Source organism: Mastigoproctus giganteus, chromosome 10 (assembly GCF_048544385.1).
Source record: "Mastigoproctus giganteus isolate SK-2022 chromosome 10, ASM4854438v1, whole genome shotgun sequence".
Taxonomy (NCBI): Eukaryota; Metazoa; Arthropoda; class Arachnida; order Uropygi; family Thelyphonidae; genus Mastigoproctus; species Mastigoproctus giganteus.
This window is the reverse complement of record NC_143584.1, coordinates 145042165-145069877: the sequence shown is the minus strand read 5'-3', so window position 1 is coordinate 145069877 and position 27713 is coordinate 145042165. Positions and strand designations below refer to the sequence as shown.

At 35.3% G+C, this 27713-nt stretch overlaps 1 protein-coding gene across 1 annotated transcript in view; it reads right to left on the bottom strand.

Annotated features, from left to right (window-relative positions):
* Positions 1-27713, bottom strand: part of LOC150079336 (uncharacterized) — a 283854-nt gene that overhangs the window by 153374 nt on the left and 102767 nt on the right. The window contains exon 9 of the mRNA XM_090383035.1: positions 19793-19870. Coding sequence (XP_090239161.1) covers positions 19793-19870 — 78 coding nt within the window. The remainder of the gene's footprint in view (positions 1-19792; positions 19871-27713) is intronic.

Below are 27713 nucleotides of genomic sequence, written 5' to 3'. Positions count from 1 at the left end.
AACCATAGAAATAAATTAGAATAGGAATTTTTAAAAAAAATAAATAACAATAATGCCAGCAGTATGGCAAGACAAGAGCGAAAACAACCAAAAATAAACATAACGATAAACCAACAGGGAGTGAAGAGAGGGTTAATTGGAGTGCTCGTATCTGTTCTATTTTTGAATTTTTGCTGCATCAGGACCACCACTATTCAAGTCCTTTGCATTGGCAGTTCGATCTGGGGATCGGGTGGCAGACTGATCTTTCGATCGACTCGCCTTTGCGGCGCTTTGTCTAGCAATCGAAATGCAGTGATTCCCTGATCATTATTGGCCTTGTGGTGCTCTGTTGAGATGGGGTGTAACGGTCAGTCTATCTTGTTTTATTTTTGTTTTATTTTATTGTAGTGGTTTACATCTTTGTTAGTGATATTTCACATAAATTTGGACCAGGTGCCCGTCAGAGGGAGCACCGTTACACTTCTATTTAATTGGCTTTCGAAATTTAATTAATTATTATTTTATTATTATTACATTTAGATGTTCCAAATTATCTTAGAATTTCTGCTGCAATATTTTTATTCTCGTTACCCCTCTCTTCTCTCCCTGATGGTTTATTGTTATGTTTAATTTTTGTTATTATTGCTCTTGTCTTGCCATAGTGCTGGCATTATTTTAATATTTTTTTTTAATTCCTATTCTAATTTATTTCTATGGTTATATTTCAAACATCATGTAGAGGAATATGCTATTTGCTGCCTCTGGCGTTTACTGTACATTTTTATTTTATTTTTCTTATGAAAGATTCAGTTTCTAACTATTTTAAATGTTATTCAAATATATGTATAATTACATATATATATGAGTAATATGGAAAGAAAGTTAATAGATTGAAACAAACTGTACTTATGGGCCAACGCACTTGCTACAGCAATTATGCATTATGACCATAATATGTATAAAATATGTTGTATAATATTGAAGACAATTCAAGAAGACAATACCAAGATGGATTTAAAGAATTACAGCGGATAAAGTAAGGTTAGCAAAGTAAGGTTTGTATATATATATACACACACAAAAAAAAAAAATTAAAATATATACACAAAACTTATCGTTGCCCTCCTACAGTCTAGGTGACTTCAACTGGGGTTAACCATCCAGCTGAAGGCAAAAATCAACAAGGAGTTCTCTGTTTATGTAATGATCAATATCTGCTAAGATATTAGCATTAGTAGAGGCATATGATACAAGAAAGCAAGCTTATGCAGCATCAGCCAAAAAAAAAAAAAAAAACAAAAACTGCTCCCATCTCACCCCTCCATTCGTTCCAAATACCTGTCCAGTTCAGCCTTAAATTTATTTAGGCTATCAACTTCCAAAACAAAGGATGGAAGTCTGTTCCACCAGCAAACTACCCACTGGTTAAAGGCAAACTTCCACACAACTATCCTACATCTGTCTTTTCTCAATTTCGATTTATGCCCTCTAAGGTGATTATTCTGAGCAAAGAGAAGGAATCGGTCACCATTGAGCATGCTCAAACCATTCAAGGCTTTATACACCTCAATCAGATCACCTTGCAGGTGCCTAGTCTCAAGACACTCTAATTTGCAAAATTTAAGCGTTTCTTCATAAGAGCAACCCTTTGTTCCATTCACTAATCTTGTTGCCCTTCTCTGTACTCATTCCAACAGCTCTGCATCCTTCTTAAAATGAGGACTCCAGACCTGTATACAGTACTCAAGGTATGGCCTGACCATTGCTTTATACAAGGGGATAATCACTTCCTTATCCCTGCTAAAAAATTCCTGTATATCATTGACAAGACACCATGAGCCACTCTTCTCAGCACTTTCTGCACTTCTCAGAAAACTTCATATCTACAATTACCCCCAGGTCCTTTTCGTTCTCTACCACCTGTCAGTGTAGTACCACAGTGGTTGATATGCCACTCTGTGATTACTGCTTCCCATATGTAGTACTTTACATTTGTCAATGTTAAACTTCATTTGCCACCTCTCAGCCCATCTCCTCAACTTTTCTAGATCCTGTTGCAGCAGCGTACTGTCATTAGTGTCCTTAAAAACCCTGCCAACCTTTGTATCATCTGCAAACTTGGACATTAAGCTTGATATATACCATCATCAATATCATTCATAAATACAGAAAACAACACTGAACCATGAGGGACTCCACTAATAACATTAGTCCATGATGAGCAGTGTACATTGATTACCACTCTCTGTCTTCTTCTCCCACTGAACCATCCCTTTATCCATAGCAGAAATTTGCCACCAATGCCACACTGCTCCAGTTTGTTCAGCAGTCTTCCATGTACAACACTATCAAAGGCTTTTCAAAGATCCAAACATATGGTATCAAAGTTATTCTTTGCATCCAGTTCCTTTGTGACAACATCATAGTATCCAATCAAATTAACAAGACAAGACTTCCGCTGAACTTGGACATAAACCCATGCTGTGTCCGAACTATAACTGAAGTCTTGTGTAGATGACCCTGCAATACTTCTTTAACCAGTGCCTCCATTAATTTTCTTGGAACAGAAGTTAAGCTAACAGGTCTACAATTACTTGTGTCGCCCTTTGATCCTCCATTGTGAATTGGGGTCACATTTGCACATCTTCAAGAAAGAGCACCAAGGAAGCTCTCATAATTATGGCTAAGGGTTTGCTTACTTCCTTTGCTGCCTCCTTTAATATAACTGGATAGATCCCGTCTACCCCGGGTGCCTTTTTATGTTTATCTTCAACAATTTCTCCTCCACTTTCCGCTCAGTTATTACAAAATCATCTAGCTCACTGCCAGAGTTTAACTCACCTCTGGCAGTGAGCTAGATGATTCTCTGAATAATTCCTCATGGGTGAATGTAGCTGCAAAATACTCATTTAGTTTGTTAGCCACATGAGCCTTATCATCAACAGCTGAACCATCAATATCCAGTGGACCAATCTGATTCATCCCTTTCCTTCTAGAGTTTACATAGGTAAAGAACTCTTTGTTGTTTTTCTTTGCATCCTTTGCCAAGGATCTCTCATAATCTGCCTTTGCCTGCCTAATCTCCTTTATGACTTGGTTACAGACCAGTTTATATCTATCATAGGCTTCCATGTCACCCATTAATTTATATGTATCACATGCATTTTCCTTCTCTGCCATAGGTCTCATTAGTTCATCTGACATCCATTTAGGCCTAAACCTTGAACAATATTTCTTAGTTGATATGTAAAGCCTAGTAGCTTCCAAGATTAATTCTTTGAATGCTTCCCATTTTGAATTTGCTGTTGATAACATCATCAGTTGGTCCCACCGTATAGAATTTAAATACTGTCTCAGACCATTGTAGTCACCTACAATGGTCTGAGACAGTATACGAAAGCAAAAACCCTTCCCTTTACCATTGATGGTAGTTACCTCTTTGAGTAAATCCCACTTCAGCACACTGTGATCGCTGCCACCTAGTGGTTACTTTATCTGCAGATTCTTAATGCATGAAGAATCACTACCGACAATCAGATTAAGAGTATTACTCCCTTTAGTTTGCCTCACGAACATGCTGATGTAGAAAACAATCATCCAATAAATCCACAAAAGCCTTGCTAGTGTGTGAGTGACCAACCCACGAATTCCAGTCAATATCTGGGAAATTAAAATCCTCCATTATAAGACTCTGATTTACTGGCCCACTCTATTTCCTTCTACAGTTTCTTATTATACTCATCAGAGTCATTAGGCCTATAGCACACTCCTACTCTCAATTTTTATGTCACACCAAACTGACTTGACACTGCGTTGTCCAGCAATGACGACTGGCTTCACTTCCTTGGATTTTGTGTGTTTCTTAACTAATAGCTTAATCCCTCCTCTCCTCCTACCCTGTCTATCCTTCCTGTACAAGTTGTACTCCCCAAATTCGAGTTCTGCATTCCTTATATCTGTGTGACACCACGTCTCTGATATCCCAACAATACCTGCCTTTAATGTTTTGAACAATACCTCAAATTCATCAAATTTATTTGCCAAACTCCTAGCATTGGTGTACATGCAAGTATACATGCACCTGTTCCTATTCTTAGCTACCCTAACACAACCCAGATGGTTACTTGTACCGCAATGACTCCCAGCAGTCTCTGAAATAACCTGCATCTTGTTTTCCAGACTGCTGCTCATTCCAATAGAAGCAGTCCAAGAATCCCTTTCATCTTTGCCAGTTGCAACTGTTAATCTATTAGTCCTTATATCCCCCCCCAAAGCTAGCAGTTTTCCCACCCACCTAACACTGCCTAGATTTGGTTCGAGGGTAGCCTGTACGGCCACAGCTATTTTGCGGCTCCTGGAGAAGAGAAGTTTTTTCTGATTTATTTTCTGTTTTATTAGCTTAAATTGGCATATTTACTTATTTTCTAGAGTAGTTTTATATTCCTAGATACGATACTTAGTTTAAAGTTTAACTTGATAGAGATTTTGTGGGTATTACTTAGTATTGGTAACAGTATCAAATCCAAGTGTTACAAATTTCAGCTCCGTTGAACGAGAGGTTTTTATCCGTATTTAGCCAATTTATTAACCAATTGTTATATCAAATTATTATCTATAAGCAGCTATAGACCTAGTCAGGATCCTTAGTTTATTCTAATTTGAGACAGCGAGATTTGTAAGTTAATCAATACTCAAGAGTCCGTAGAAGTACCGTTCATAATTACCGCCATTGTAACATGATACAGCATATCTGGAATTCGATAGCATTAGCTTTATATAGTATAGTGCATAATATAATATTGTCAATTAATCAGTAAATCTATTAATCTTGTTAAACTTCATTGTCAATTAAATTGTACTTTTAACTACATATATATAACGACTTAGAGTACAAACGTAATAAATAATTAATACAAAACTTGATACAGAAGTTATATAAAGGGAACTCGTAGAAAACACTCGATACTGAAAAATAAATATAGCGTTATAACTGTGTTAGGATACAAGTTTAAGGTTTTAATTTTGTTCTGAAATTGTAATTTTATTGACATTAAATCAAAATCATGACTCAGACCAGAGCAGCAAAGCAAAAGGCTCAAGCTAATGGAGTGCTGTGGCTCAGGGGAGAACTGAGGGGGGCAGTTGCACTCTGAATCACAGCCTTTTAAGATGCACTGTTTGCTTGATGTTTGTGGAGCAGTCAGGTACGGGACATCATACTGCCATGGGGGATGTCTTTGTGTGTGCACGATGCAAGGAGTGCAAGGAAATTAGGCAACAACTCAGCGTTGTTATGGGCCTATATGAGACCTTGAAGGGCAGGGTGGATGCCCTCGAAAGAAATAAATTGAGGGGCCCATCAAGCTCTCAGCTGCCCACATCAACGCCAGAGCTTGAACTTGGTCATCTTGCAACACAGAGGCAGCCCCCAAGGCAGAATGCGCTGGTCCCACAGGAACTAGTAGTTGTTGGTGACTCTATTGTCAGGGAAACGAGGAACATGCTTTGTAAAAAGGATAGGTGGAACAGGACCAGGGTATGTCTGCCAGGGGCAAAGGTTGATGACATTGTAGAGCGAATATCATCTTTTAAGGGCACAAAAGGTGATATAGTTGTACACGTTGGCACTAATGATATTAAGAGTAGGAGACCAGCGGAATTACTTAACAAGTACAGGTCATTGTTGACAAAAAGGCGTGAAGTAGGGTTGAATTTGAAAGTGTCTGCAATTCTGCCCAGACACGATAGGAGGGAGTATATGATGAGAGCCTTGTCGATCAATTCGGCCCTGGAAAGATTGTGCAAGGTTCAAGGGGTAGAATTTTTTTCAGCCTGGACTGTACTTGTTAACAGGAGAGATTGCTTCTACAGGGATGGGATACACTTAAATAGAAAGGGTGCAAGAATATTTGCTGATGCTATCGAGGCAGTGTTAGGTGGGTCGGAAAACTTCTAGCTTGGGGGGGAGACAAAGCCTAATAGATTAACAGTAGCCACTGGCAGAAGTGAAAGAGATTCTTTAACTGCTTCTATTAGAATGAGCAGAAGCCTGAAAAACAGGATGCAGGATATTTCAGAGACTGCTGGAAGTCATTGCGGTACAAGTAAACACATGGGTTGTGTTAGGGTAGCTAAGAATAGAAACAGGTGCATGTATACCTGCGTGTATATATATATTTTTTTTGATTTGGTAGTTGTTGGCGCATCGGCTTCTGTGGCCATATTGCACCTCCCAAGGTTTTTGCAGTACTTTGATCCAAGCCCGAGGCGGGAATCGAACCCGCGACCTTTGGGTTGCCGGGCAGGTACTTTTACCCACTCGGCTAGAAAGAGGTGCATGTATACTTGCGTGTACACCAATGCTAGGAGTTTAGTAAATAAATTTGATGAATTTGAGGTATTGCTCAATACATCAAAGGCAGATATTGTTGGGATATCAGAGACGTGGTGTCACACAGATATAAGGAATGCAGAACTGGAATTTGGGGAGTACAACGTCTACAGAAAGGATAGACAGGATAGACAGGATAGGAAGGGTTATGCTTTAATTAGTTAAGAAACACATAAAATCCAAGGAAGTGAAGCCAGTCGACATCGATGGACAGGGCAGTGTTGAGTCAGTTTGGTGTGACATAAGCATAGGTAAATCAAAATTGAGAGTAGGAGTGTGCTATAGGCCTAATGACTCTGCTGAGTATAATAAGATGCTGTACAGGGAAATAGAATGGGCTAGTAAATCTGACATTCTTATAATGGGGGATTTTAATTTCCCAGATATTGACTGGAATTTGTGGGTTGGTCACTCATACAGCACCAAGGCTTTTGTGGATTTATTGGATGATTGTTTTCTACACCAGCATGTTCGGGAGGCAACTAGAGGGAGTAATACTCTTGATCTGATTATCAGTAGTGATTCTTCATGCATTAAGAATCTGCAGATAAAGGAACCACTATGCAGCAGTGATCACAGTGTGCTGAAGTGGGATTTACTCAAGGAGGTAACTACCATAAGAGGTGAAGGGAAGGGTTTTTGCTTTCGTAAAGGCGACTATGATGGGCTGAGACAGTATTTAAATTCTATACAGTGGGACCAACTTATGATGTTACCAACAGCAAATTCAAAATGGGAAGCATTCAAGGAACTAATCTTGGAAGCTACCAGGCTTTACATACCAACTAAGAAATATTGTTCAAAGTTCAGGCCTAAATGGTTGTTAGATGAACTAATGAGACATATGGCAGAGAAGAAAAATGCATAGGACATATACAAATTAATGGGTGACATGGAAGCCTATGATAGATATAAGTTGGTCTGTAACCAAGTCACAAAGGAGATTAGGCAGGCAAAGGCAGACTACGAAAAATCCTTGGCAAAGGATGCAAAGAAAAACAGAAAAGAGTTCTTTACCTATTTAAACTCAAGAAGGAAAGGGATGAATCAGATTGGTCCACTGGATGTTGATGGTTCAACAGTTGAGGATCCTGCTCAGGTGGCTAACAATCTAAACAAGTATTTTGCATCTACATTCACACATGAGGAGTTATTCAGGAAGGGGAATGTCATAGGTGAAGTAAACATTGGCAGTGAGCTAGATGATTTTCTAATAACTGAGAGGAAAGTGGAGGAGAAATTGTTGAGGATAAACATAAAAAAGGCACCCGGGGTGGATGGGATGTATCCAGTTATATTAAAGGAGGCAGCAAAGGAAGTAAGCAAACCCCTAGCCATAATTATGAGAGCTTCTTTCGACTCAGGGGAGGTACCCATAGACTGGAAGACGTGCAAATGTAACCCCAATTCACAAAGGAGGATCAAATGCTGACACAAGTAATTATAGACCTGTTAGTTTAACTTCGGTTCCAGGAAAATTAATGGAGGCACTGGTTAAAGAAGCACTGCAGGATCATTTAGACAAGACTTCAGTTATAGCTCAGACACAGCATGGTTTTGTTAAGGTAGGTCTTGTCTGACCAATTTGATTGGATACTATGATGTAGTCACAAAAGAACTGGATGCAGGGAATAACTCTGATATTATATATTTGGATCTTAGAAAGGCTTTTGATGCTGTTGCGCATGGAAGACTGCTGCACAAATTGGAGCAGTTTGGCATTGGAGGCAAATTGCTGCTAAGGATAAAGGGATGGTCGAGTGGCAGAAGACAAAGAGTGGTAATCAATGGACACTGCTCAACATGGACTAATGTTATTAGTGGAGTTCCTCAGGGTTCAGTGTTGGGTCCATTGTTGTTTTCTGTATTTATAAATGATATTGATGATGGTATATCAAGCTTAATGTCCAAGTTTGCAGACGATACAAAGGTTGGCAGGGTTGTTAAGGACACTACTGATGCTATGCTGCTGCAACAGGATCTGGAAAGGTTGAGCAGATGGGCTGAGAGGTGGCAAATGAAGTTTAACATTGACAAATGTAAAGTACTACATATGGAAAATAGTAACCCCAAATCAACGTATCAACTCTGTGGTACTACGCTGACAGTGGTAGAGAATGAAAAGGACCTGGGGGTAATTGTGCAGGCAGATATGAAGTTCTCTGAGCAGTGCAGATGAGCTGCAAGAGTAGCTCCTGGTGTCTTGTCAATGATATACAGGAATTTTTCTCGCAGGGATAGGGATGTGATTATTCCCTTGTATAAGGCATTGGTCAGGCCACACCTTGAGTACTGTATACAGGTCTAGAGGCATCATTTCAAGAAGGATGTAGAGCTGATGGAACGAGTACAGAGAAGGGCAACAAGATTAGTAAATGGAACAAAGGGTTGCTCTTACGAAGAAAGGCTCAAGTTTTCCAAATTACAGAGTCTGGAGACTAGGCATCGGCGAGGTTATCTGATAGAGGTGTATAAGGCTTTGAATGGCTTGAGCATGCTCAATGCCGATGGGATTCTTCCTCTTGCTCAGAATAATCACCTGAGAGGGCATAAATTCAAATTGAGGAAGGACGCATGTCGGATAGATGTGCGGAAATTTGCCTTTAGCCAGAGGGCAGTTGGTTTGTGGAATAGACTTCCATCACTTGTTGTTGAAGTTGATAGCCTAAACAAATTTAAGGCTCAGGCTGTTTTTTTAAGGCTGTTTTTTTTTTGGCTGATGCTGAATAAGCTTGCTTTCTTGCATCATATGCCTCTATTAATGCTAATGCTAATATTCTTGCACCCTTCCTATTTAAGTGTATCCCATCCCTGTAGAAGTAGTCTCTCCTGTTAACAAGCACAGACCAGACTGAAAAAAATTCTACTGCTTGAGCCTTGCACAATTTTTTCAAGGCCAAATTGATTGACAAGGCTCTCATCATATACTCCCTATATATAAATTTAGAGATTAAGTAATTTGAATCTAAACCAATTAAAGGTGGTTAAAATTTTTTTAGAATCAAAAGAAAGATAATATAAAGTATTAATGCGAGCACACATTGAACATCGTTGACCCGACAGAGAACATAATTTAATAATTAAAATAAGAACAAATGTAAAGCATGAAGTATATCTTCCGCATTCAGGACATAATGTAGTAACAACAACAACAGTCGTCATGAAAGAAATAATAATCCATCTAGTGAGTTAATAAAAAGATGTGGATTCCTCTATGTGATGGATATGGTAAAAATAAATAATTAATTAATTAAAATTAAGTTACTGCAAAGAGAAACATGCAGATAGTAAGATGAATAAAAACTAATAGAGTAGGAATAATAGAAACTGAACTCCGTGAAGGCAAAAATATAGTTTCTACTACATCCCCGGATTAATTTTGGAGAAATAAAAACAAAGAGTGTAGGACAGCTTAAAGATGATGCAAGATATAAGTTGTAGCTCGGGTAAGCCCGGGATCACAAACCCATTCCTACAGTAGGATCCTGAGCTGAATTTACATGTCACATTAGCTTGAACCTAAGTATACATGCATTGAGTATACGTGAACTGAGCATTGTAAACAGGTTGCAAGGAAGGCCCATGGTGTCCTATTGATGATCTATCGAACTTTTGCAAGTAGAGATAGGGACATAATAATCCCATTATATAAGGCTTTTGTTAGACCACACTTGGAATAGTGTTCTAGTATGGAGACTGCACCTAAAGAAAGACATTGAGCTTCTTGAAAGGGTGCAAAGACGGGTAACTCACCTGGTGAGATTGGCAAAAGGGCGTCCTTATGAAGAAAGACTTCGAACATGTGGGTTGCAGAGTTTGGAAACTAGACACCTTAGAGGAGATTTGATTGAGGTGTTTAAAGCTCTGAGAGGCATCAGTAAAATGAATGAGGACGAAAGTTTCAAGATTATAAATGATGCTAGAACTAGGGGACATAAATTCAAGTTATGGGGGGAAATGTTTAGATTTGACTGCAGGAAGTTTTATTTTAGCCAGCGAGTTATAAATTACTGGAATAAATTGCCTACATGGGTGGTAGAGGCTGACAGTTTGGGGAAATTCAAAGGTCATCTGGATAGTACCTTCGGGTGAGGGAAGCACATAGGATGATAGGTTTAATTTCCTTTTCTTTTATTAATTATTATTATTATTTATTTATTATTTTTTTTTATCATTGTTTTATTCGGGTTTTTTTTTTTTGGCTGGTGCAGCATAAGCCATAGGCTTTCTTGCACCATGCAGCCATTACTAATACTAATACTAATATACAGTGTTATTATAAAATAAGATAAAATAACATAAAATAAAAAAAATGATACACTATAATTTGTAGGCCGGTGGTACAAGTTTTCTAAGCCGTATGTCACCAAGAAAGCAAAGCATATTCTGTGTACATAATATAAATTTCTCTAAATCCGTAATTATGGTAATTATATTGAAGCAATGGGTTCAGGAAATAAATTTTTGAAATTAATTATATTTGTAGCCTTCTTGAAGTGGTATTTCAGGTAAGCAATAGGGGAAATTATTATTTATCAACTTATTGTACAATGTTATTATGTTTGCTGCACAGGTATTTTTATTGCAAATAGAAGGCTGACTACATTGAAATTAAATGCATCTCTTTTATTATATAAGTTTACATCTATATTATTATGGAATATTTCTATACAAAGATCCGGGTTATTTGCTATAGTACCAGAACTAATAAAAGTTCATCTGGATATATTTTGCTGTATCCTGAACAGAATGTGGACAATTAAACACACATAGATCATCTACGTATCTGAACATAAGTCGGTTAACTTGGAATGTTCTTTCTGTAGAATATAGATAGAGGTTTCCAATTATGCAGGATGCCGGACTTCCCATAGGGGTACCATTCACTTGAAAGTATGACGAAGTTCTGTCATATACATAATTATTAAAAATACATAAATTTATTAAAGTATCCCAGTAGGTTAAATCAAACTTTATGGCATTTTTATGTTCCAAATATAGCTTTTGGAGAACATCTTTTAAATTGTCAAGATTGATAATAGTGAATAAATGGTTATTGTCAAATGTTTGTATTTGCTGAACATTGTTATTTTTAATTGCATTTATAATCGGTAAGTTGTTATTTATTGTAATAGTTTTATTTACATTATTTAATATAGTTTTAAGTAACATTTCTAACCGTTTTACCTGGATTTTATCATAACTATCTCTACATGATGTTATGAATCTAAATGCAATAGGTGATCTATGAAATTTAGGTATACCATATATAAACGGATATTTTAGGTTATTGTAGTTTAACTTTAATTTTTTATGCAATGCTATTAGTTTTTTGATTATTACATTAGGGAAAGATGCTATGTATTTGTATGTGCTACTGGACTGCAGTTCAGGTTTAATAATTTCTATGTAATATGACTTACATATAATTGCATAATTGCAAGCAGCTTTATCAACCGGAGTAATTACAAAATATTTGTGTATTTCTTTGTGCTGCTTATTTATTAATTTTATATTATTTAGATTATCCAGTCTGAATTTCAATTAATTATATTTGTTAAATATGATATTTACTATTGTGAACAGCCACATGTGGTATGCCTCAACAGGTATGTTATATTTGTATGCAGATCTTATGCAGTATTTTAATAAATCTAGATATAATAATTTTTTAAAAGTTGATTTATTAACAGGTAGACTGGGATGAAACTTAAAACTGAGTGATAAAGTATCTCTAAATTTGGGATAATGGGATTATATCTAAATCACCAGTTATAATGTGGTTATGATTAGGATCTACATATCTAAGAAATGAAGGCTTGTGGCAAACATATTGTGAAGGTTTGTAGCTATTATTTTATAGTTACATGCTTTAAGACCAATTGGTTTAGTATATCTAAATCTGATATTAATTGTAACTTATTAATAGGTAGCAAGTCATTACGTAAGTTAAAACACAGTTTATTAAGCATAAATTTATTATTCAAATATATAAAAAAAATAAGTAAAATGTGAGTAAAAATAATTTCATAATAAAGTTTTTGTAGAATATTCCAAATTTTTATACCACCAAACACGACGGATGCGGAAAGGTCAGGGAATGACCACCGCATATCCCCGGAGCAATATGGCCTTAGTTGATAATGCTCCTAAAGATCAAAAATAATAAACACACATAACATAACATCAATTAGGTATCCACGAATTGTATTTAACTCTTAATTGACAATTTTCTAACTTCATTTTCACCAAATGCCAACATTTCATGTTTAGAAGGTTTAATACCTTCGTTGTCCTCATTTTCCTTCTCTCGTCATCGGTATTGTCACTAGTTCTTAAATTTAAATTTTTTTTCTTTTCTTTTTTTCAAACTGTCCAAAATATCAGTATCATTTGGATATTCAGGTAAAGTGTAAAAAGAGATAGGGAAAATTTTCGGAAAAATGTGGATAACGCACTTCCGCGAAATAACAGATGATTATTTATGGGGTAAAAGAAAATCATTTTTCCAATTCTCGAACGGGGCGCTTACAGTTGATTCACAGAGGTGTCCAACCTATGACCCGCAAGGAAAGTGAACTAAAACAGCATTTTAAATTTTAGTATCAAAAAAATTTTCTCATTAAATGTTTTGTTCAGTAAATGTAATTTGTGTATTGTACTTAATAAAATTTTCGAATATTTTCAATTTTACTTTTACATGCAATAAGATATCGAAAATGTAACACACTAAAGAAACTTTGAATTTTTTTGAATATGGCCCCGGTACTGGAAAAGGTTGGACACCACTGCAGTAGAAGGTGGGCCAGAGCCCATTGGGAATACCCCTTGATCTGCTCACTCTTGACCAGTGCAACTTCTCCGTATATGGAACAGGTGGTTGGATAGGTTTTACCAGGTACCGCTAAGTTATACAATACTAATCACTTTAGTTCTCTTAATTCGCACAGCAGCACTAATTTCCTGAAGGCCAGATATGCGAATAGGCCGTACCAAGTTACTTCTCTTCTAATCCGTTCACTATATAAAAATTTTCTTCCCTCAACTGAAACTATTTTAAATGTAACTTCCAAGGGGAATTCAAAATAATTAAACGGAGGTCCGACTGAGTAATTTAGAATTATAAAAATGGTTATACAGTTTTATATAAAAAAATATCTTAACAATAGACAGTAAAAAATGCAAATTTAGTTAAATCATTTTAAGCTTATTTGAATTGTAAGTAAACATGTGAAAAAATTTACGGAATATTATAAATTTCGAAGTGCATTGCATCCAAATGTCACACGTCACTGTTAATAAAGATGCCGGTACGCCGTACCGTTGCGTACCGTCACAAAAAAAGCACTGGTTCTATGTATATCCAAATTATCCATCATTTTATTTTGAAAACATAAGACAAGGATAGAGTTTTCTGGTTGCTTGTTAATATTCAAAATATTAATTCTGAATTTAACAACGTCTAGTATAATGTGCATAAGGTGACAACATCCAAAGACATAATTATTTGCTTTCCTGCTTACGGCTTTGAGTGCACTAAGTTTAATACTGAAGAGTGTATTATGTATTTTACCAATGTTTATAGGATCGGTGTCCCAAATTTTAAATAAATCTATGAAATACCCTAACTGTTCTCGGTCACTCTTAAATGTTTTAGATTTATTATATTTTCTTTTCCATTTAGATTTATGTAGTTTAGCAATTTGAAACATTATAAACACAAATATCTTTCAAATTATTAGTCATGTATTTTTGATTAAATCTGTTATTCAGTCCGTATGAATATAGTGTTTTATATTGTAACATGCTAATTTCTTCTTGCAGTAAATTTACAGCCATGTATATTATGTACACAGGATATGCTTTGCTTTCTTGGAGACTTACAGCTTAAAAAACTTGTATCCACTGGCCTGAAAATTATAGTATATCATTTATTTATTTTATGTTATTTTATCTTATTTTATAATAACACTGTATACACTCAAGTTCACGCTAAGGTGACATGCAAATTCAGCTCAAGTTCCCACTATAGGAATGGGTTTGTGATCCCGGGCTTATCCGAGCTAAAAGTTATATATTGCATCGTCTCTTTAAGCTGTACACTCTTTGTTCTTATTTCTCAGAAATTAATCTGAGGATGTAGGAGAAACTATATTTTCACCTTCAGGTTCTATTATTCCTACTCTATTAGTTTTTATTCATCTTACTATCCACATGTTTCTCTCTGTGTTAACTTAATTTTAATTAATTAATTATTTATTTTTACCATATCCATCATATGGGGTCACCACATGTATATTAACTCCCTAGAGGGATTGTTATTTCTTTCATGACGACTATTGTTGTTACTACATTACGTCCTGGATACGGTAGATATGCCTTATACTTTACATTTATTCTTATTTTAATTATTAAATTACATTCTCTGTCGGGTCAACGATGTTCAATATGTGCTTGCATTAATACTTTATATTATCTTTCTTTTGATTCTAAAAAAATTTTAACTACCTTTAATTGATTTAGATTCAAATTACTTAATCTCTAAATTTATATATCTTAGCAGATATTGATCATTACAGAAACAGAGAACTCCTTGTTGTTTTTTGCCTTCAATGGGTGGTTGGCCCCAGTTGAAGTCACCTAGATTGTGGGTAGACAACAATAATTATGTATATATTTTAATTTTTTTTGTATATATATATATATATATATATATATATATATTTATATTTATATATACAAACCTTACTTTATCCCCTGCATTTCTTTAAATCCATCTTGGTATTGTCTTCAATATTATACAACATATTTTATATATATATGTATATATATATATATATATATACATATATATAACCTTTGGCCATATCCACTATATACATATATATATATATATATATATATATATATATATATACATATATATATATATATATATATATATAAAACATAGAAATAAATGATAAAGGACATAGTAAGATGGGAAAGTTATTAACAACAACGTGCCATGCCTAATGGAAGATATGAGAAGAAAAGAATGTTAAGATCCTAATGAATTAAGTGGAAAAAGTGGCTGAATTGATAAGCCAAATCATATTTACAAAAGCTAGAAAAAAGTGGTAATTAATGCATATTAAAAAGTAGTAATAAATAGAAATGAAAATAATGAAAATAAAAATTGGTACATAGATCAGGTATTTCATCAGGGGACTACACCCGATCATGTACCAAAATACTGCGTTTCTATACAAACCCATGCCGATGGAGGTAGCAATAAATTAAAAAAAAAAAAAAAAAAAATTAAAAATTAAAAATTAAAAATTTTTTGAAACCTTCATAGACATGAGTGAGGTAGCCCCAACGCAGCGTGTATATTTTAAGTAAACCGTTAAATTAAAAGGTGTAATTAAAAGGTGTAACAGGCAGCAGCATAGAAAAGGGAAGTAATACAAGGTATGGGTGGGAAAAAAAGGTAGTAGTAAAAAAAGGAGGCGAAAATAGCGAGAATAAGAAAAGAAGGAATGTCCGAATCACCCTCGTATTGCACTAATAGTTCAATGGACGGAAAAAGCAGAATAGAAAGTATAAAGACGTAAAGAGAAGGAAAAGATTTTAAAGATACTAGGCAAGCTGGGTTCGTAAGTACCCAACCTCTAAGAGAGGGCCTTGGCTGTGAAGGTGTTAGTAGAAGAGGAAAATTAATACTGCTAGCCTGTGAAATATTTTGTTAATGTCAGATGTAAAAGAAACTAGTATAAAATTACATACCTTTAAAATTATGTAGCATCAATTAGTAGAATTATGTAGCATCAATTAGTAAAATTATGTAGGATCAATTAGTAAAATGCATAATAAACATGATTAATAAATAGAATACAAACAAGGAGAGGTTGCTTAGTAGAAAAATAATAATGGACGCCCTCTATAGTTAAAAGTGAGGAAAAGGTCCGAATAATAATTAAAAATAATTAAGCAAAAATAATTAAAATAAAATAATGGAAAAAATTAAATAGATAAAACTTAAAAGGTAACTTAGAAAGTGAAAAGACATGAGCATCGTTCAGAATAGAAGTCATATGATGTGATCACTTTCAAAGTGGTGGGAATACCACCATTTAAATTTACAACTATACATCTGTACAAATTATCATGTTAACCCTAATCAAAATGAGATATAGTGAAACCGAATTTATGTTTAATGAAGTTAGAAAGATTTTTAATAATACGATTTATAAAATTAATAGGAATATCATTTAAACATAATTTGGTATATAGGCCGTTTAAATCGTATTATTAAAGATTTTTAATAATACGATTTATAAAATTAATAGGAATATCATTTAAACATAATTTGGTATATAGGCCATTTAAATCGTATTATTAAAGATTTTTAATAATACGATTTATAAAATTAATAGGAATATCATTTAAACATAATTTGGTATATAGGCCGTTTAAAGCTTTGATAAAAAGTGTTTGATTGCTGCTAAGATACGCAAGACGTAAAATTTGTGTATGGATGATATTTTTATGAACTGTAATGGAAATATTAGAGTTCCAATTTGTTAAATAAATAATGTTGAAATTAAATTGACTTCTTTTATCAAATACTTCCAAGGTATTACAAAGAGGTGAATTATTTAAAGTAATGCTTAAATCGAGAAAGTTTGCGTGTTGGTTACCATTATTTTCTTTGTTTAAGGTAAGTTCAGTAGGATATATCAATTTAGCAATATTTTCAAAATGATAATTTAAAATCAAGATATCATCAACATATCTAAATGCGAAGAAATTAAGGTTTGGATTGTTATTAGTATAAAGATCTTCGTAGTAATGTAGAAATAAGTTGGAAACTATACTGGAAATTTGTGAGCCCATGGGAACTCCTATTGATTGTCTATAGGTATTACTGCCATCGTAAATATAGTTATTAAGAATACATAAGTTGATATAATTATTCCAGACAATCTCATCCACGGGTAGAACGTGCTTGTATTTAAGATATAATTGATTGAGTACAGAGATAATTAAATGATGTGGTAAGGAAGTAAATAAATTAGTAAAGTCATAGGTTTCGATACTAAAGATTTTGGCATTAGAATTGAAGATTTTAATGATGTTGTGGTTATTATTAATGATCCAGGTTGATGGAATATTAATGAAGATGGTAGTTAGTAGTTTAAAAAATTGTTTACCTGGAAGATAACAACCGCTTTTTTTGGCACTAGTGATGAATCTAAAGCCAACAGGATCTTTGTGGAACTTGGCAATCATATATAGGAATGGTAATGTAGAATTGCGCATTTTGGTATGTAGTTTTTTATGCAAAGCTATAAGTTTTTTGATGGTCGTATTAATGCCAAGATTACAGCGTAAAAATGTGGTACTGCTGTCGACTTCCTTTTTAAGAGCAGTATAGTAGAACTGCTTACAAAAGATTGCGAAGTTGTTAGAAGCTTTATCTACAGGGGTGATGATAAATTTTCCTTGTAGATCTGAGATGGCATTTTTTGAGATTAGAGTGTTTAATATGTGAATTATTATACAAGTTGTGACATTTTGAAACTGATTTTATAATATCTTGATAAACCAAATTTATCCAGTTATAGAATGCCTCATGGGGTATCGTATATTTTTGAGCTAATTTGTTGCAGAAATTTAAGATATTAATATATAAGTCCTTATATACATTTCTTAGATAGGCTTTATGAATAGGTCTGAATTTGAATCCTTTTTCCATGGCCAATTTGAGGGGGATGTTGTTGACAATATCCAAATTGCCAGTGATTATGTGCCCATGGTGTTGGTTTTTGAAAGGAGCATATATAGAATCATTACAATGACATGGAAGATCCGAAAGTTTCAAATTGCCTAAATTTGTGGCTATAGTTTTATAGTTGCAAATTTTGAGTCCGATAGGAGACTCATAATTGAAATGGTGCTGGATGTTAAACTTGAAATTATTATAAAATGGGAGGAGGTTGTTACGATGATTTAGCAAATGATGCCTCAATTAGGGGCTACCTCACTCATGTCTATGAAGGTTTCAAAAAAATTTTAATTTTTAATTTTTTTTTTTTTTTTTTTTAATTTATTGCTACCTCCATTGGCATGGGTTTGTATAGAAACGCAGTATTTTGGTATATGATCGGGTGTAGTCCCCTGATGAAATACCTGATCTATGTACCAATTTTTATTTTCATTATTTTCATTTCTATTTATTACTACTTTTTAATATGCATTAATTACCACTTTTTTCTAGCTTTTGTAAATATGATTTGGCTTATCAATTCAGCCACTTTTTCCACTTAATTCATTAGGATCTTAACATTCTTTTCTTCTCATATCTTCCATTAGGCATGGCACGTTGTTGTTAATAACTTTCCCATCTTACTATGTCCTTTATCATTTATTTCTATGTTTTATTTTATAGTTGTATCCTGTTCTGTAGCCTTGCGCGTCCAGGTACATCTATTTTCTATTTTCTTTTTCTTTTCTTTTCCTTTCTTTACCTTTTTCTTCTCCTTTCTTTACCTTTTTCACCTGTTTTATATACTATATATATACATACATATATATCTATATATATATATATATATATATATATACACATACATATATATCTATATATATATATATATATATATTATTCTTTTGTATTATAATTCTTTTGTATTATCATTCTTTTGTTTCTTAATCTGTCTTTTGTGCATCGTTAATGCCATTGTTATTGCCATGTTGGCCAATTGAACATTATACGTGTATATACGTTTACAATAGTTCGATTTTCTTAAGTACTGGTGTTTTATACATATAGGTATTGGCGTTAATACAATACTGGTCTTTAAGTTAGCCTTGTCTCGGTTATCTTAAATTCTTGAATTTAAGATAACCGAGACAAGGCTAACTTAAAGACCAGTATTGTATTAACGCCAATACCTATATGTATAAAACACCAGTACTTAAGAAAATCGAATTATTGTAAACGCATATATATATATATATATATATATATATATATATATACATACAGTTCAACACAACATACCTATGATAATTTTTACCTATGAACCCTTCTGGCCATTAAGCTTTTGCATGTGGTACTGTATTCGTCATAAACATGAAATCAGTTCTAAATTCAGTAAAATTAACTTATTATTATTTGTAGCAGTAAATAATATGAAACAGAATAACTTCATATGATAATTTTTATTCTGAACTAAGCTATAGTGTGCACCTAATGATTATGTTATCAATATGGCCATTTTAATCGAATAGTTCCATTATAAGTTTGATAAATACTTAAATGGTCTTTAATATATGTTGTCTTGCTCATATAAATATGATATTCAGTATTTTGGTGGGAATAAATAAAAAAATATAATTCACTCCATATGAATGAAAATTACTTCTACTCACCTATTGAGTTCAAAAAATTCAGTGTAGTAGTGTCAACAATATGAGAGTATTCAGATGATAAAAGTGGCTGCCTTTTACCTAAAAAAACAAGCAATTAGTATATTAGGTAAATATTTCATAAATTCAGGTTCAGGGCCAAAGACATATTTCAAAATGTAGCCAATCAATTTTATTTAATTATTGGAACAATATTCAATTGTACTTTTTTTTAAATTGTACTTTTTTTAAAATTATACTATTTTTTAATTGTACTGTTTTAACTTGTTTATAATTGTTCTAATTGTCCTTTGTGTATCAATAAACTAATTAAAATAATTCACATGGAAAAGTGAATTTATTAAACTTTCTTACTTAGTAGTATTCCACATTACTAAGCAATGTCCTTCTCAAGTTTAATTATTTACTAATTTATTTTAAATGAATGAGTTAAAGGGAGCTGGTGTGAGATTCAAATAAACTTATATAATCAAAGACATTTAACTCGTAATTATAAACAAAAATTCAGTTTACTGAAACAAATTTAGTCTATAAAAGGATTTTTCCAGTTAACTTGATTATCTTGCTCAAAAGAGATACTGTTGATAATTAAAATTAGAATTTGTTTTCCAAGTTTGGTAGAGTTAGTAACTTGACTAGTTCTTTTAGACTTAAAAACAAATTCCAGTCATCTATTTTAGTCTTTATATTTATATACACTGAATATTTATATGCAGTTCTTTGGCGGTGTGTTTTGCATAGTTTGCACAATTATTGTGAGGGCTGATGTGAGAGAGCAACGTGCTTGCATCAAGTTTTGTTTCCTTCTTAACGATGCAGCAGCAGAAATCCATAAAAAGTTGAAACAAGATTTTGGTGACAATGCTTTAAACCAGATGCAGACTTACTACTGGTTTAATGACATATGTCGGTTGATGACGATGATCACTCTGGGGGTCCATCATTGAACACCACCCTGGAAAATATCGCAAAATTTCAGGCAGCGATCCATGAAGACCGCAAGCAGACCATCCATGACATTTGTGGGATTGTAGGACTATCGTATGGTATACGTCAGTGGATTTTGTCAGTCAAGTTGAACATGAGAAGGATTGAGGCCAAGTTCCTGCCGCGGTTACTGAGTGAAAACCAAAAGCAGCATTGCATCGAAGTTAGCAGAGATCTTCAAGAATGGGTAAGGAGTGATCAAAATATCCTTTCTACGGTTGTCACTGGTGACAGGAGTTGGGTATAACCCAGAAACCAAGCAACAATCATCACAGTGGAAAAGCCCATCTTCACCCTGACCGAAAAAAGCCCGACAAGTGAGGAGCAATGTGAAGTCCAAGCTGATCTTTTTTTTTTTTTGGACATTGACTGGATTAGCCATAAGAAATTCATCAATCCAGGCAAGACCATTAACACAAAGTTCTACTGCAATGTCCTGGGATGGTTAAGGGAAGTCGTCAGGAGGAAATGTCCAGAGAAGTGGTGCACAAATAACTGGGTCCTTTATCATGACAACACACCAGCCCACACATCTCTCGCTGTAGCACAGTTTTTGACATCCAACAACATGACAATTATCCCCCCCCCTTATTTGTCAGACTTCTTCCTCTTCCCAAGAATGAAAATCAAGCTAAAAGGTCAAAGGGTAAAAGGTATAACACACTCCTATTCTCAATTTTGCTTTCACATTGCTCATGTCACACCAAACTGACTCGACACTGCACTGTCCAGTCGTGTCACCTGGCTGCATTTCCTTAGATTTTGTGTTTCTTAACTAACAGCATAAACCCTCCTCCCTTCCTAAACACATTGTACTCCCCAAATTCCAATTCTGCATTCTTTATATCTGTGTGACACCACGTCACAATATCGTGCAAATTATAGTGTCTGGAGACTAGGCACCAGCGAGGTGATCTGATAGAGGTGTATAAAGCCTTGAATGGTTTGAGCATGCTCAATGCTGATGGGATTCTTCCTCTCGCTCAGAATAATCACCTGAGAGGGCATAAATTCAAATTGAGGAAAGACAGATGTAGGATAGACGTGCGGAAATTTGCCTTTAGCCAGCGGGTGGTTGGTTGGTGGAACAGACTTCCATCCCTTGTCGTGGAAGTTGATAGCCTAAATAAGTTTAAGGCTCAGCTGGACAGGTATTTCGAACAAACAGAGGGGTGAAGTGGAAATGGTTTCTTTTTTATTTATTTTTTTATTTTTATTTATTTATTTATTTTTTTTTTTTTGGCTGATGCTGCATAAGCTTGCTTTCTTGCATCAAATGCCTCTACTAATGCTAATCGCAACAATATCTGCCTTTGATGTTTTGACAAACACCTCAAATTTATCAAATTTATTTACTAAACTCCTAGCACTGCTGTACACACAAGTATACATGCATCTGTTCTTATTCTTAGCTACCCTAACATAGCCAATGTATTTACTTGTTCCGCAATGACTCCCAGCAGTCTTTGAAATGTTGTTTGTTTGTAGGTTTTACGGCACAAGAACAGCAAGACCATAATGTGCTTAACTATGGTGATGTTAAATATATATTTATATCTGTATAGATGTTATTCAAGTTATTCAAGTTTATACTACATTGTACAATTTTATTTGTTTGAGGAAACTAAAAATTTTGGTCACATGTGGAATGCCTCCTAGGAGGTCAGAAATGGCAAAAGAGGTGTTAATCGTGGAAAATGAGGTAAACATAGCTTGTTGATCAGTATTGTATATGGAGCAATCAATAAGCAGATGTTGAACAGTGATCTGAGTGTTGCACTTTGTCCACTGTGGTGGATCAGTGCCTGCAAGAAGATAAAGATGTGTTAGGTGTGTATGGTGTATTCGTAGTCGAGCTAATACCACTTCTTCATGTCTGTTCTCATGTATACTCGACTTCCAAGGTTTGAGATCTTTTTTATAAGTAGTTTGTTACCAACTTGATTTTGCCAGCTGTGTTGCCATTGCTCAAGACATTGCTTCTTTATAATTAAATTGAAATCGGAGAGTGATATGCTAAAGGGTTGATCTATGGGATTTGTAGCAGTTTTGGCAGCTAGGGCAGCACATTCATTTCCAACATGACCAGGGATCCAACAAAAGAGAACTTGCTGTTTGTTCTTATTTAACTTGGTCATGGTATTCCAAATGTGTACAAGTAATTGGTTATGATGATTTTATAATGCTGTATAGCTTGAATAGCACTAACTGAGTGTGTAGATAACACTATACAAAATATTTGTTGAGAAGGTAAAATTTAACGCTATGTAGATAGAGTTCTGCAGTGTAGCTACTGAATTCAATGGGGAGTTCCTTGGCTATGGTAAGGTTAGGAAGTACTGCTGCTGCACCAACATGAGCATTAGTTTGTGATCCATCCATGTAGATTGGTGTGTACTCTGTGTGTGCTGGGTTCTCAATGTGGCATGAATTTGCATGTTCTGTTGGGATGAGGTGTGTTTCCCCAACGATGTGAGTGAAAGGTCACACAGCAGTATGTGAGACATCCAAGGTGTGACTGTACGAGAAGTAGTAGGATGTATCATGCTAAGGTCAATTTGCCAGTCAAATGAGCAAGGAATGCAGGCATATCCCAGTTGATGGGTAGGCTCTATAAAGGTTCTTCCATTTGGGCGAGAAAAGTCCATTTCAAGTAGGAGTGTCCAGTTACCCTTTGACTTTTTCTGTGTAGTTTAACAGAAGCATTTGTCTGTGTAGATGTAAAGAGGTTTCAGTAGCTTCAGCATATAAGCTCTGGACTGGCGGAAAGCCTCTATTGCAAGACGAAGAGAACTGTGGTGTACAGGATCAAGCCAACGTAAGGCGCTTAGTCTAGCAGAGCTGTAGACCACAGAGCCGTAGTCTAGATGTGACAGTATTAATGCATGATATAAATGTAATAGCATACAATGGTTGGCTTCCCCTGTTGTGCCAGATAGTACTCTTAAGATGTTTAGCTTCTTACGGCAATAATCCGGAACTAGTAGTAGTAGTAGTGGCATGTGATGCAAGAAAGCAAATGTATGAGCTTATGCAGCATCAGCCAAAAAAAAAAAAAAAAAATCACACCATTCCCTCCAAATGCCTGTCCAGTTCCTCCTTAAATTTATTCAAGCTATCAACTTCCACAACGACAGATGGAAGTTTGTTCCAGCAATTAACCGCCCGCTGGCTAAAGGCAAATTTCCGCACATCTATTCTACATCTGTCTTTTCTTAATTTGAATTTATGCCCCCTTAGGTTCGTAATCTGAACAAGTGGAAGGATCCCATCAGAATTCAGAGTGCTCAATCCATTCAAGGCCTTATATACCTCAATCAGATCACCGCGCAGGTGCCTAGTCTCCAGCCACTGCAATTTGCAGAACTTAAGCCTCTCTTGGTAAGAGGATCCCTTCATTCCCCTCACCAATCTTGTTGCCCTTCTCTGTACCCGCTCAAGTAAATCTACATCCTTCCTAAAATGAGGTCTCCAGACCTGTACGCAGTACTCGAGGTGTGGCCTGACCATTGCCTTATACAGAGGGATAATCACCTCCTTTTCCCTGCTAGCAAAATTCCTATATATCATTGACAAAACCCCATGACCTGCCCTGGCAGCCTGTCTGCATTGCTCAGAGAACTTCATATCTGACTGCACAATTACTCCCAGGTCTTTTTCATTTTCTACCACCTTAAGTGTAGTACCACACAGTTGGTACGTTTCTCTGGGGTTATTTCTACCCATATGCAGTACTTTGCATTTATCAAGGTTAAACTTCAGTTGCCACTTCTTAGCCCATCTGCCCAAATTATCTAGATCCTGTTGCAGTAGCAGACTGCCATTACTGTCATTAACAACCCTGCCAACCTTTGTATCATCTGCAAACTTCGACATTAAGCCTGATATACCTTCATCAATATCATTGATAAATATACAAAACAACAGTGGACCTAACACCGAACCCTGTGGGACTCCACTAATAACATTAGTCCAAGAAGAGCAGCACCCATTGATTACCACCCTCTGTCTTCTCGCATTTAACCATCCTTTTATCCATTGTAGCAACTTACCCTTAATACCATTCTGCTCCAATTTGTACAATAGTCTTCCATGCGCAACAGTGTCAAAAGCTTTCCTGAAATCCAAATATATGATATCAAAATTGTTTTTTGCATCCAGTTCCTTTGTAACCACATCATAATATCCTATCAAATTTGTCAGACAAGACTTTCCCTTAACAAACCCATGCTGTGTCTGAATTATTGCTGCAGTCTTGTTTAGATGATCCTGCAATGCATCTTTAACCAGCGACTCCATTATTTTACCCGGAACAGAAGTTAAACTAACTGGTCTGTAATTACTCGTGTCACCCTTTGATCCCCCTTTGTGAATTGGGGATACATTTGCACATCTCCAGTCCGTGGGAACCTCCCCTGAGTCCAAGGATGCTCTCATAATTATGGCTAAGGGTTTGCTTAGTTGCCTTGCCGCCTCCTTTAATATAACTGGATAGATCCCATCCACCTCAGGTGCTTTTCTTACGTTTAACTTCAACAATTTCTCTTCCACTTTGCTCTCAGTTATTACAAGATCATTAAGCACCCTGCTATAATTTGATAACCTTCTGCCATTTTCAAACCTTAATAATTCCTCACGTGTGAATGTAGATGCAAAATACTCATTCAGTTTGTTTGCTATCTGAGCAGGATCATCAACAGTCGAACCATCGATGTCAAGTGGACCAATCAGATTCATCCCCTTCCTTTTAGAGTTTATATAAGTAAAGAAATCCTTGCAGAACATATAAAAGAACTCTTTTATATGTTCTGCAAGGATTTCTTTAAACATATAAAAGAATTATTTTATATGTTTAAAGAAATATAAAAGAACATATAAAATAACTCTTTTATATGTTTAAAGAAATATAAAAGAACATATAAAAGAACTCTTTTATATGTTTAAAGAAATATAAAAGAACATATAAAAGAACTCTTTTATATGTTCGAGGAAGTAAGTTTTTGGTCAAGAATCATACCAAGAAAGTGGAAAGTATGAACCACGGGGATGATTTGATTTTCTAGGTGAAGTTCTGGGTTTGGATGTAGGTTACGCTTCCTACAGAAGTATATCCTGACAGTCTTTTGTGGCATGGGGGCAAAAATCATTGTTTTGGGACCATTTTACAACTTTGTTGATGGCACCTTGCAATCCAGAGTCTTCCACCGCACCCTAGTTGGGAGTATCTTTATAATACTTGGTGGGATTTGTTCTATGAGAGCAAACCAAATGAAAATAGACCTGCTTCACTCGGGATTAAAGAGCTTGTTCAGAATTGGAATATTGATTTAAGTGATATTTTTCAGGACACAACTACTCCTGTTCCACCTTGGACATATGTTTCTGCCTCTTATGATGTGCATTTTGCGAATGGCAAGATAAACTGAAGTCATCAGCATACAGGGACACTGTCTGTGATAGATCCTGTGCTATGGAGTTCATTGTTCATTATTATGTTAAATAGGGTAGCACTTAGTACTGAACCTTGTGGGACCCCTCCTTCCTGGATAAAATTGGAAGATAACTGGTTGTTGACTCTAACTTGAAATGAGTGATGATGGAGGAAGTTTCTGATAAACTCTGGCAGGTATCTGCATAGTCCTAGATCGTATAGGTTTCGCATTATACCATACCTCCAAGCTGTGATCTTGTTGTTGTTGGTATTGGGCTTAACAACACAAAGGCTACTGAGGCCAAATTGTGTCTGTTCATTGTTTATTTAGTTTATTTACATTTACAGGCAACACATCGTTAGAGATGTTAAATTTTATGCTCCTGTATGGGCCAATATATTTTAAATACATGAAAAGTTCTTCTACATTGGCTTAATTTCCTATTAACTGAGATAAATGTAAGAGACAACAACCAGAAAATGATGGATTGTAAGTTGTGTATGACAGGATGAATGGGTGAGGTGGGTTTTCTCCCAATAATAGGAAGAGATGTGTATGATGAGCGTCCAATTTTGAGTTTTGCCAATACCACTTCCTATCTTCTGTTTTGTCGGAAGCTAGAGCCACAGCTTTGGATCTGGTTTTATCATGATAAAGTTTATTGTTGGTGTTACTTTTCCAGATCTGTGACCAGTTGTCATAGCATGCTTTGTGAATGATAGGCTTATAGTCACTGTAAGAACGTGAGGATGTTGCGAGAGAGCGGGTTGAGGATGTTTAGCGGCAATGTCAGCACTTTCATTTCCTGGAATGTCAGAATGACCAGAGATCCAGCAAAAACTGATTGACTGATTTGGCATCCTGCAAGAGTTTAACTGGGAATGAATGTATTTCAAGATAGGATGGGAAGATGAGAAATTCTTCCTTATGGTAGACACAGCACACCTGTAAATAATGGCAGGTGAGATAGATAGCTCAATAGTTTTACTAAGTGCTAACTTGATAGCATATAATTCAGCAGCTGCAGGATAATGGCTATAGAAGTAAATAAAGGAAAAACTGCTGCAGCAGCATCTAATGTACTGGCAGTTTTCGATCCATCAGTATAGATTTTACAGGCATGGGAGTTCAGACTAGCGTGAGCTGAGTGCAACTGCCTGATATTGCAAAGAGTTATGACATCTTTCCCTCACTGAAGAAAATGCACATCATAAGAGGCAGAAACATATGTCCAAGGTGGAACAGGAGTAGTTGTGTCCTGAAAAATATCACTTAAATCAATATTCCAATTCTGAACAAGCTCTTTAATCCCGAGTGAAGCAGGTCTATTTTCATTTGGTTTGCTCTCATAGAACAAATCCCACCAAGTATTATAAAGATACTCCCAACTAGGGTGCGGTGGAAGACTCTGGATTTTAGCAGTGAACTGGATCAGTAATGTTTTCCTACGAAGATGTAATGGAGGATCGTGCACTTTGATATAAAGACTTTGGATTGGAGAAGTC